The following is a 12,612-nucleotide window of genomic DNA, read 5'->3' as shown; positions in this document are numbered from 1 at the left end:
TATTAAAATGTAGTTTATTCCTGTGGTTTCAAAGCTGATTTTTTAGCCTTTAGAATCCCAATTCTAATATTCTGCTTAAAAAACTTATTATTATATTGAAAACAGCTGAGCAGATTTTTTTTTTAGGTTTCTTTGATGAATAGAAACTTTAACATCATCATCATTTATCTGAAATAGAAATATTTTATGTCTTTATCATCACTTTTTATCAATTTAAAGCATCCTTGCTAAATAAAAGTATTAATTTCTTTCATTTCGAAAGAAACTGCCTTATTTCAGATAAATGCTGATCTTTGGATCGTCTACTGATAATAATAATAAATGTTTTTTGAACAGCAAATCAAAATATTAGAATGATTTCTGAAGAATTATTTGACACTGAAGACTGATGTAATGATGTTGAAAATTTAGCTTTGATCACAGGAATAAATTACATTTTAAAATATATTTATTATTATTTTAAATCCTAACAATATTTCACAATATTACTACTTATGCTGAACTTTAGATCAAATAAATGCAGGATTGGTGAGCAGAAGAGAATTCTTTAAAAAAACGTTAAAAATCTTATATATTTATATCAATTTATGAGTTTTTGACACCATAAATATTATTTTTCTCAATATGTAATGTGTGTCATTTTAACAAATTTTTTTTAAGAGTGCATGACATCATAATGAATATCATTTTTTCAGTATGATGTCATAATAATGATTATTTTTAAGTGTGTGATGTCATAAATGTTTTTTTCTGATTGTGTAATGTCATTAAAAAATATATTTTAGTGTGTGACGTAATAATAATGAATGTTACTTTGACTGCATGGAGTCATGATAATGCATATTTTTTACAAGTTCATTATGTCATAAATGTATTTTTCTGACATCATATTTTAAGGTCTTCATTTCACTTCATCCATCAAAATGAAGTGTTAAAGTGCAGATATTAAAGGAGAAGCTCACTTCCAGAACGAAAACTTAGATCATTTAACCCCTCGTCATCTGAGATGTTCATGTCTTTCTTTCTTCAGTCATAAAGAAATGATGTTTTTTGAGGAAAACATTTCAAGTGGTCGTCTATGGTGCCCCGTGTTTGAACTTCCAAAATGCAGCTTCAAAGGGCTCTACATGATCCCAGCCGAGGAAGAAGAGTCTTATCTAGTGAAACGATCAGTTATTTTCCTAAAAAAATGACAGTTTATATACTTTTTGACCTCAAATGCTCATCTTGTCTAGCTCTGCGTGAACTCCGGTTATCCGGTATATCAAAAAACTACCATCTCATTTTCTCCTCCAGCTTTAAAATCGTCCTACATCGCTGCAGAAGTACCGACCCAGTGTTTACAAAGTGAACGTGCAAAGAACGCCCTTCAAAATATATATATATATATAAAACAACAATGTAGGATGATTTCAAAGTTGGAGGAGAAAATGAGATTTTTGAAGTTTTTTGACCCACCCTAACTGTCTTGAACCAGAATAAACAGAGTACACGCAGAGCTAGACAAGACGAGCATTTGAGGTTAAAAAAAAGTATAAAAATTGCAATTTTTTAAAGAAAATAACTGATCGTTTCACTAGATAAGACTCTTCTTCCTCGGCTGGGATCACATAGCCTTTTGAAGCTGCATTTGAACTGCATTTTGGAAATCCAAACTCACGGGCACCATAGAAGTCCACTATATGGAGAGAAATCCTGAAATGTTTTCCTCAAAAACACAATTTCTATAAAACTGAAAAAAGAAAGGCTGACAAGGGGGTGAGTAAATGATCTGTACATTTTTGTTCTGGAAGTGAACTTCTCCTTTGTGCAGACAGCTTAATACTCTAATGACTGCTAGTTGTCTCTGAGTTGTAAAGTTACGTCAACATTTGAAGTGAATCAAAAAAGTTAATCAAAGTTGTCCTAAGACTGTCACAGTTCTGTCTGTTTGTCATTGGTTTTTCCCATTTGTCTTTCCCCCGTTGATCTGTCTTTTGGTTTAGCCCTTCGTCAGTGTGATTCCCTGCACCTGTCCTTGTACAATTAGTCACCTGTGTTTAATGATTAGTCACCCTTTATAAGTTTGTCTTTCAGTTCAGTTGATGTCGGTCTTTATTTGATGTTACTGTTTCATGTGTGTGGATTATCCTGCCTGTTCCTGTCTGTTCCTTGAAGAAGATATTAAAAATAGTGTTAATTGTTGATCTCGACTTCGTCTCGTTCATCCAGCACGTCTATACCGTAACAGAAAGACCGACCAATACAGTTTACCCGGCACGTTTTCCCTGCGTTTATTTTTTCAGTTTTTTTCTCAGTGTTTGTTTTTTCTGTTATTATGGATCCTACTGTTCTCCTGATCCTCCTGAGGCAGGGGGAACGCTCTCTTGAGGACCACACACGTGAGTTTCTCTTCCTGGCTAACCAGTCACACTTCCCGGATAGCAGCCTATGCATCCACTACCGCTTAGGACTGAATTCCACCACCAAGGCGCTGCTATCCGGGGAGGGTCCTCAAGAGAGCCTGCCGGATTTCATCGAGTGGGTGCTGGCGTCCTGCCGATCATCCTGGACTGTTGACATCGTCAAGGAGGACGTCAGCCCCACTCCAGACCCAGAACCCAGCCAACCATCACCCCGACATGCGGAGTTGCAGCCGGAGCCCACCGCAGATGGAGAGACAGAGCCGAGAGCGATAGAGCCAGAGCCTGACCCATCTGACCAGGTGCGAGAGCCGACTACAACATCTGTGATGGTGGATTGCCACGTGGAGCAAGAGAGGGCGATAGAGAGCCCTGCCCACTGCACCACCGCTGAGGGTGAGCTTGGACTAAATTCTGGGGATTTAATAGACTTTTTCTCGGATCTCATCGAAGATAACTCTGGTAACTTAATTGACTTTGATATGGAAATATCCGTCTGTCCTGTCTGCCCGGAATTCCCACCCACCCACCCTCTGTCATCCGATGCCATGTTCGTCTGGCCGCCGCTGTCCCCTGACAGCCCCTCAGCTCACCCTCAGCCCACCACCTGTGCAGTGGGCTCGCCGCGGGACTGCCAGCGTCCATCGGCGTCTCGGCTGGAGGATCCCTCAGCTCCGCCTCCAGCCTCCGAGTCCAGGACTCCGCCTCGGCCCTTCGACCCCGCGGTTCCACCACGGCTCTCGACGCCCTCCTCTACACCGTCGCCCGTCGATCCACCAGCTCCACCGGGCTCCATCGTCTTTTCGGCTCCGCCCTGGTCAGTCGTCACCCCATCGTCACCTCAGGACTCTGCTCCTCCGGCTGTGCCTCGTCGCGCCGTCCCACCGGCTCCTTGGGACTCCTCCTTCCTGCGGGCACAGCCTCCATCCTCTGTCGCTCCGGCTCCGCCGCGGATCTCCGGGACTCCGCCTCCGCCTCGGGCGCCAGAGCCTGTTCCACCTTGGCCCTCCGGATCCTCGGCGTCACCCCGGATCATCGGCTCTCCGTCTTCGCCTCGGGCTCCTTCTCCATCTGCTCCGCCTCTGTCGGTCGGCCCCATGGAGTCAGCACGCCTTCGTCCACCATGGTTCCTCCCTCCGTCGGCTCCACAGTGGGCCGTCATCATGGCTGGGGTCTGGGTCTGTTCCTCCTGCCTTACGCCCCACCCATGTCCTCCCTGGCTCCTCCCTCCGTCGTCGCCCCTCTGGACTGTACTGTCTGTCACCTGGACTTTTGTTTTGGTCCCCCTCCTGGGGTGGCGTCCTCCGCCGAAGCCGCCATGGACATTTTCCTTTTTTTTCGCCCCTCTTTTCTGTTTTGTTTTTCTTTTTCTACGGCGCGAGGACGCGCCTATTCGGAGGGGGGCGTAATGTCACAGTTCTGTCTGTTTGTCATTGGTTTTTCCCATTTGTCTTTCCCCTGTTGATCTGTCTTTTGGTTTAGCCCTTCGTCAGTGTGATTTCCCTGCACCTGTCCTTGTACAATTAGTCACCTGTGTTTAATGATTAGTCACCCTTTATAAGTTTGTCTTTCAGTTCAGTTGATGTCGGTCTTTATTTGATGTTACTGTTTCATGTGTGTGGATTATCCTGCCTGTTCCTGTCTGTTCCTTGAAGATATTAAAAATAGTGTTAATTGTTGATCTCGACTTCGTCTCGTTCATCCAGCACGTCTATACCGTAACAAAGACAAGAACGGGTATTGGTTTTAGAACATTTTGGATGAAAGATCCACTGTCACTGAAGATGAACTCATATTTTGATTTTAAATCATGTTTTCTTTCAATAAGAGGTCAGAATTCAACTGCGTGCACAAGCATTAGTGCGATGCAGCATCTTTACAGTGAAGTAAAAATATAGACTGAGCTACTTAAAGAGTGCATTTATCATGCTGAATGCATTCATACACTGAAACAGTGCTTGAAGAGTTTGACTGACAGGAGCCGAGCAGTGATAACGCCTAATAACCCTGGGCTGATCTGTTATTCCAGGTGCAGTTGATTTATACTAAAGCGGAGGTGCCTCTGCCCTGAACACAACGCAAACCAATGCCAGACTCTGTCCACATGTCTCCAACCGATAGCTGATACTCGTCAGATCTGCTCAGGATTACACACATACACACATATCACCGGATCACATCACAGAGCTGCCATCCAGCACGTTTCATTCATTTCCACCCTGAGGTCAGGCCTTTACGAACAAATTGTTCTTTTGAGCAGATTCACAGTGATTCACACCAATGAACTGAATTGAATTTTAGTTCACGGTTAAACTCAAGGCAGGAGATTCACAGCAGCACATGTGACTCGAAGGAATCAAATGAGTCGGTTCTAACCTAGTAACTAATCGTCAAAGCTTGCATTGGATTACCGAATATTTGCTATGTGATGTGATGTTAATCATAGTAGAATAAAAGATTTATAATCCTACAAATCTGTTTCTGTGCAATTTATAATCATTTTTTAAAAATCTTGAGATTAAAACTAAAACTAGCTGTTACTAATTTAACATATTATTAAGATATACTGAAGGCATGTTATGAATTGTTATGAGTGTTATTAAATAACATGCTGTCGAGAAACAAATTTTACTACAGTGTATTGTGCATGCTGAATACCTGTGCATGTTTGTATTATGTACTTCAGGTGCAAAACTTTAAATGTACTTTAAACTTTAAATTTTTGAGGAAAATGTTCATGTCAGCATGTCTTTTTTCTTCAATGACATTGCATGTTAATATAGTCGTAGTTTTCATTTACTGACCTTATTGTCATCTTAGTCATGGGGAAAAAAGCTTGTCAATAAACATTTGTGCTCACATCTGATTACATGATAACTTACAGTACAGCTTTATGGCACAAAAACCATGAAAAAGATTTATTTTGAATTTAAAAATTCTACTTAAAATGATACATTACCATCAAATAGGAAAAACTAATTAGAAATAAGCAATAAAAATCTGCATTCAAAAAAATATTTAAGTCTAAAAACGGCTCCATTTGTTTCCATGAATCAATTCCATATGAATAAGACTTTCCAAAGCGACAGATGGCAGGAGTGTGTTTGATTATCAGCTCAACACACAGTGTTTGTCAAGATGCACTGAAACTTGCTGGAAAAAACAGTGTGCAACTAGAAAAGCTGCACTATTTAAAAAACTACAGCTTTTTTGCTAGTATAACACTGACATACAGAGCATTTCTCTATTATAGGAGGGTATCTAAAGGTTGAACTGTAATTGTTTGCAGGTACGTTCAGGTGCCACGAATACCTCATCAGTCAAAATCATAGATTTTGAGCTAATGGACGACATTAGTGTCTCGCTTATCTGGCAGTCCTTTGGAAAAAGATCTAAGCTTGTGTGTTTAGGGAGATGCTGATCACAGAGGGCCGTTCATAATTAGCAGACGCCCATTAGGTTAGATTTCTGTGCCGTACCTTTGCTCGTAAGGCTCTCTCGGCCTCCAGCTCTTCCTCCAGCTCTTCAATGCGGACCTGTGGGAAGAGATACGGGTCGGTGTTACAGAAAACAATATATGCACACTGTATGATATACTGTAAATGTATAAATAAAGGCACTGAATAAAGGCACACTGCTGTTTGTGGTTGGGCTTCCCAAAGAAGTCTCTTCTGCTCACTAAGGTGGATTTATTTGTTCAGAAATACAGTAGAAATTTCAAATAGATGTTTTTTTATGTGAATATATAGGTCACAAAACCTATATATTAAGTAGCACGGGTGTGGGTATATTTGTAGCAACAGCCAACAATACTGCCCTCCAAAGGCAAAGTGCAGTAACTACGCCAACACTGAAACTGAGAAAAATGCCTTTAAAGTTTTTACACCAGCTAGTCAAACACGTTGAATCTCTCATCTCTGCAGCGGGACACAATTTAACCCAGAGACTTTGCCACAAGACAAAACAGTTGTCACAAAGTCCATTTTAAGCCTTAACTCAATTTTGACCAAATGTGTAGTTACTGCACTTTGCCTTTGGAGGGCAGAATACATTGTATGGGTCAAAATTTTTCTTTTTGCCAAAAATCATTGGGATATTAATTAAAGATCATGTTCCATGAAGATATTTTGTACATTTCCTACCGTAAATATATTAAAATTCAATTTTTGATTAGCAATATGCATTGCAAAGATCTTAATTTAAACAACTTTAAAAGCGATTTTCTCAATATTTAGATTTTTTTGCACCCTTACATTCCAGATTTTCAAGTAGTTGAATCTTAGCCAAATATTGCCCTATAACAAACCATATTTTAGTGGAAAGCTTATGTATTCACCTTTTAGATAATATATTTGATGGAAAATTGACACTTATGAGTTGAATTTTCAGCATCATTACTCTAGTCTTCAGTGTCACATGAGCCTTCAGAAATCATTTTAATATGCTGATTTGCTGCTCAAGAAACATTTTTTATTATTATCAGTGTTGAAAACAGATGTGCTGGTTCATATTTTTGTGGAAACTATGATACATTTTATTTTTCAGGATTATTTGATGAATATAAAGTTTTAAAAAAAAATCGCATTTATTCAAAACCTATGTTTAACTGTCACTTCTGACCGTCACTTCAAAATAAAGCAGCCTTGATTAAAATAATTTCTTTAAAAAAGCTTAAACATTTTACTGTTTAATAAACAGAATATCACCAATTCAGCATCAAGAGATTTTTAATTAATAAAAAAAAACATTTTAAAGATATTTGAAATAATTGCACTGCATTTAATTTTCCAAGTTACATTACAATAAACGTTACGGAGGAAAAAACCCTCTCCTTTGGCTTTCTTTCCATAGTAAATGTGTCCAAATCTAAGATAAGCTCTCCAATCAGTGTGACGCCATAATCACACAGTAAAAAACCACGGAGGAAGAGCGAAGGGCCAACTAGATGGGACACGCTGGAATTCTTGTGAAAATATCACAAAGCAAACACTCTGGGTCAAAACCTTGAACCTTTTTCTATGCACACGGCTGAGACAAAAATGAGCAAGTTGTCATAAATCTAATAATCTTTCAACTTCATTAAGAGTTATATACTAACCACAAAATACCACTGGGTCAAAAACATGACATTGAGAACTGTAAATTGGGCAATGCCAGAAATTTATGACTGAAAGTGTGAAAACAGTGATGAACTCCTTGTCCTCATGTCTTGTGGCACATTATATCTTATGAATGATCTTGTCTCTGTCAAGGGCAGGAAGTTAGTCTGAGTTGAATAGCTGGAGGACAAACATGCTGACAACCTCAGATCCAATACACACACTCAGAAAGACATTTAACTTGAACCCAAAGGCCTGAATGACTCACTTCCATTTAAAAATTGCTGAATTAAATGTTACTTCACAGATCAAGCTATTGATGTTCCACACATGCAGGGACAAGCAGAAATGCGAGACATATAGAAAACAACAACCATAAACTATTGCAGTGAAGAGCTCAGGAACTCACATGCCAGCGAAGGACTTCAGCGGAGAGAACAGCCATGAGCAAACAGAGACCGATGTAGACTAACACACACACACACACACACACACACACACATACACACACACTCCACCTCACCTCAGACTGAAGAGAATCCACACCCCCTTCACACACACTGAACAAATCAGCCTGCCCTCCACACACACAGTGAACGCACACACTGAACCAATCAGCCTGCCTTCCACACACAATTAGTGATAGTTTATAACAATTAATCATCATTAACTGTCTCTCATGTCAATTTATTTCTTTACTGGAACATGAAAAGAATTATTTTAAAGACTGTGCTGCTGCTCTGTTCCATGCAATCACACTGAACCGAAGCGATAATAGTACTGAATCATTCCGATTCACAAATCATGACGATTCAGATTTACATTTTGCAACACAGAAGCCCTGATAAAGCCCTGTCTGTGAAAGGCTGGCAAAAAGTGTTAAAGGGGTCATCGAATGCAAAACTCACTTTTACATGTTGTTTGAACATTAATGTGTGTTGGCAGTTTGTGTACACAACCACCCTACAATGATTAAAATCCACCCAGTGGTATTTTTTTAATCTTTAAAAGTAATATCCCCTTTTTAAAATCAGCTCATTCTCAGCTTCGTCGTTGTGACGACACACCGCCAGAGGCCGCTCCCACGATAGTTGATTGACATGAGCGCCTTACCCTCACCGAGCTGAAACAGCCTGACTCCGATCGCCATTGTGTGACTCAAGTACAGGGGAAGACAAGAATGTCTCATATTGAGCGATTGAGGTGTTCTGTTGTGGGATGTAATAATGAACATAGCAGTCGTCATTTACTACGGACATCTGAGCCACTGAAGGTGCAGAGGATTAACGTTACTTTAGTTTTTGAAAGGAAGGCACCGATCCCGATCTATGTTTGTGCAAATCCTTCGTGATGCAGATTCACCCACAGCAGAAGTGAGTATAAGGGTTAAAGTAAACATTACGGCTGATCATTACATGGCAGAGAGGGGCGGGGCGAGCAGAGCTCATTTGCATTTAAAGGAACATGCAATAGAATGAGTTGAGTTTTTGCAGAGCTGATTTTGACTAGGTAAAAGGGTGGCTTTTTACACTCCTACTGAGAATTGTTAACTGAAGTATATTATAGACTTTTCATTAAGACCCTAAAGAATCATATGAACTTGTGGAAAATGGGCATCCGATGACCCCTTTAATCGAGTCACTGGATTACTTTACATCAGGGGTGTTTTCTCAGGGGAGGCAAGGGAGGAAGTGCTTTCTCAAAATATTGGATGAGAGTAAAATTTGTAGTACAAAAATAAAACAATGGCAATATGACAAAATATAACATTAAAAAGTGCACGCATCACTTATTTTTCTAAAGAAACATTGTCCAACAGTGAGACCAGCAGGTAAACTGTCTCCACGACTCTTTTACCTCCCCTGAGCCCATTGAGTTTTAACAGACCCTCTAAAGCATGCGGTGGTTGGTGGGGAGAGTCATGTGAGAGGAGGTAATGCCTCCATCATGATATGGTTGGATAGGACTGGTTATGATCAGCTGTGATTGGTTCATGCGCTTAATCCTGTCTCTTGCGTTCATGCACATTTACAAATCAGTCTGAATGAACACTATAATGGCATTAATGGGAAGACTCATTTAAAAAGTAAGTAAATAAGACAAAAATAAGACTTAAAATTAACTTTGTGACCAATAATTACCCATATTTATTTATTTAAAGAGTAAAATAGTTCAAAGTTAATTGAAAAGAGTAGCTGAACATACTTTCACAAAAAAAATGCATTTCAAAAAAGTTATAAATTGATTTGCATTTTAATGAGTGAAATAAGTATTTGAACCCTTATCAATCAGCAAGATTTCTGGCTCACAGGTATCTTTTATACAGGTAACAAGCTGAGACTAGGTTCTAATCTCAGTTTGTTACTAGTATAAAAGACACCTGTCCACAGAAGCAAGCAATCAATCAGATTCTTAACTCTCCACCATGGCCAAGACCAAAGAGCTGTCCAAGGATGTCAGGGACAAGATTGTAGACCTACACAAAACTGGAATGGGCTACAAAACCATCGCCAAGCAGCTTGGTGAGAAGGTGACAACAGTTGGTGTGATTATTCGCAAATGAAAGAAACAAGATCTCACCTTGTAGAGTTTCAATGATCATGAGAACGGTGAGGAATCAGCCCAGAACTACATGGGAGGATCTTGTCAATGATCTCAAGTCAGCTAGGACCATAGTTACCAAGAAAACAATTAGTAACACACTAACCATAAAATCCTGCAGTGCCCTCAAGGTCCCCCTGCTCAAGAAAGCACATGTACAGGCCAGTCTGAAGTTTGCCAACAACATCTGAATGATTCAGAGGAGAACTGGATGAAAGTGTTGTGGTCAGATGAGACCAATATCGAGCTCTTTGGCATCAACTCAAGTCGCTGTGTTTGGAAGAGGAGGAATGCTGTCTATGACCCCAAGAACACCATCCCCACCGTCAAACATGAGGTGGATGTGGAAACATTATGCTTTGGAGGTGTTTTTCTGCTATAGGGGAAAGGACAACTGCACCACATCAAATGGATTTACCATCAAATTTTCAGTGACAACCTCCTTCTCTCATTGAAAATGGGATGTGGATGGGTATTCCAGCATGAAAATGACCCAAAACACACGGCCAAGGCAACAAAGGAGTGGCTCAAGAAGAAGCACATTAAGGTCCTGGAGTGGCCTAGCCAGTAATCCCATAGAAAATCTGTGGAGGGAACTGAAGGTTGGAGTTGTCACCAAGTGCTAAGTCATGTTTTGCGAAGGGGGTCAAATACTTATTTCACTCATTAAAATGCAAATCAATTCAGAACTTTTTTTGAAAAGTGTTTTGTGCTTGTGGTCTCTCACTGTTATAATAAACCTACTATTAAAATTATAGACTGATAATTTTTTTGTCAGTGGGCAAATCAAAAGCAGGGTGTCAAATAATCATTTTCCAGCTGTATGTTGTGTCAGGTGCATTTTGATGTGTTGAAATTTTATCTTGTAGTTTATGAGCTGTTTTTTGTGTGTGTGTGTGTGTGTGTGTGTGTGTGTGTGTGTGTGTGTGTACCTGGTATTCATCACGTTGTGGGGACCAAATGTCCCCACAAGGATAGGAATACCAGTAGATTTTGACCTTGTGGGGACATTTCTCAGGTCCCCATGAGGAAACAGGCTTATAAATCATGCACAATGAGTTTTTTTGATGAAGTAAAAGTGTGCACAATCTCCTGTTAGGGCTAGGTTTAGGTGTAGGGTAGGTGTAGGGCGATAGAAAGTACGGTTTGTACAGTATAAAAACCATTACGCCTATGGAATGTCCCCATAAAACATGTAAACCCAACATGTGTGTGTGTGTGTGTGTGTGTGTGTGTGTGTGTGTGTGTGTGTGTGTGTGTGTGTGTGTGTGTGTGTGTGTGAAAGAATAAAAAGGTATTTATTTAAATTCACACAAAGCCATTATATAACTTCAGGAAAAAGTGGAAGAAATAGTGAAAGAGTCATACAGACTACACTTATGATAATTTAGTTGTTTTTCGGTCCTTTTTGAACCTTTAGAGCCTTAATTGCCTTCAAAAGAGTGACCAGCACACTGTTGATAATGTTCCCTTCTGTGTTCCACTGAAGAAATGAAGTCACAGTTTGAATCGAAATGCGTAAATAATGACAGAACGATCAATGCATTCCTAACAAACAACATCATCAAAAGATTGACTGCAGACAGTTCTTCCATATCATTATTTCTGAAACACACTATCCTGTCATTCCCATGTCAGTGAAGCTCACAGAGAAACTCATAAAGCAGATTACTAACACCTCTGGCAGAGAAAAAAACTGAATCACCATTACTGTACACAGTACCAGTCGATCTCAGTTCACCCTGACCTCACTGTACCTACTGACCTCCTCATTGCCTCTGAACTGTAAAATATGGCATAAGACACACAGAAACTCAACTTTCAGTACCTATTGCTAGCTGTCACACTCTAAGGGGGAAGCTGTCAACAATCTCTTAGTTACTGTGTAGTGAACACAATAAAACCACACATTCATCATGGTAAAGTCTAAGGAGTGCCTACACATACACTTGAACTACAAGGTTGAACTGTGTTCTCAAGGTGTTTTGTCACATTTTAACTTGGGCAAGTTGCCACAAGCCACAATTTGTACTAATTACAATGTGTTTGCCAAAACCAATATCATCTGTATCCTGCTCTTTTGATATATTAGGTGATGCATGAATTGTTTTACAGTTCATAATTGCTTTAAAATTGTGAAAGGCCTACCATAGGTTGTTTAACAAAACTTACACCATATAGTAGTTTCCCCCACTGGGGCATGTTGTCACAGAACACGTTTAATAAACTCTATAATTTTTGTGGAACACATAATGACATATAAAACTCAAAACTGATAAAAATGTTGTTTTATCAAGACTTCATGGCAAACAGGAGTTTGTGAGCTGATGTAAAGCTAATAATTAATTAAATTAGGGGGGAAAGTACAATTAAAATAAATGCATGAATAATTTTTAACTAAAAACAATCAAAATAACACTTATTAGAAAGATGAAATATTTTATTTGTTTGCCTGCATGTCATGTGACCATCAACTGCTATCAGAGAACGGTAAACATGCAATTGTGTTG

General features: G+C 39.6%; 1 protein-coding gene across 1 annotated transcript in view; it reads right to left on the bottom strand.

The window, feature by feature from the left end:
• The window catches only part of LOC141298318 (uncharacterized), an 81,930-nt gene that overhangs the window by 24,919 nt on the left and 44,399 nt on the right, over nt 1–12,612 (bottom strand). Inside the window, exon 9 of the mRNA XM_073828822.1 lies at nt 5,882–5,938. Coding sequence (XP_073684923.1) covers nt 5,882–5,938 — 57 coding nt within the window. The remainder of the gene's footprint in view (nt 1–5,881; nt 5,939–12,612) is intronic.

This window comes from Garra rufa, chromosome 22 (genome assembly GCF_049309525.1).
Source record: "Garra rufa chromosome 22, GarRuf1.0, whole genome shotgun sequence".
Lineage (NCBI taxonomy): Eukaryota > Metazoa > Chordata > Actinopteri > Cypriniformes > Cyprinidae > Garra > Garra rufa.
Note: the sequence above shows the minus strand (reverse complement) of the source record. Positions and strands in the feature narration are given on the sequence as shown.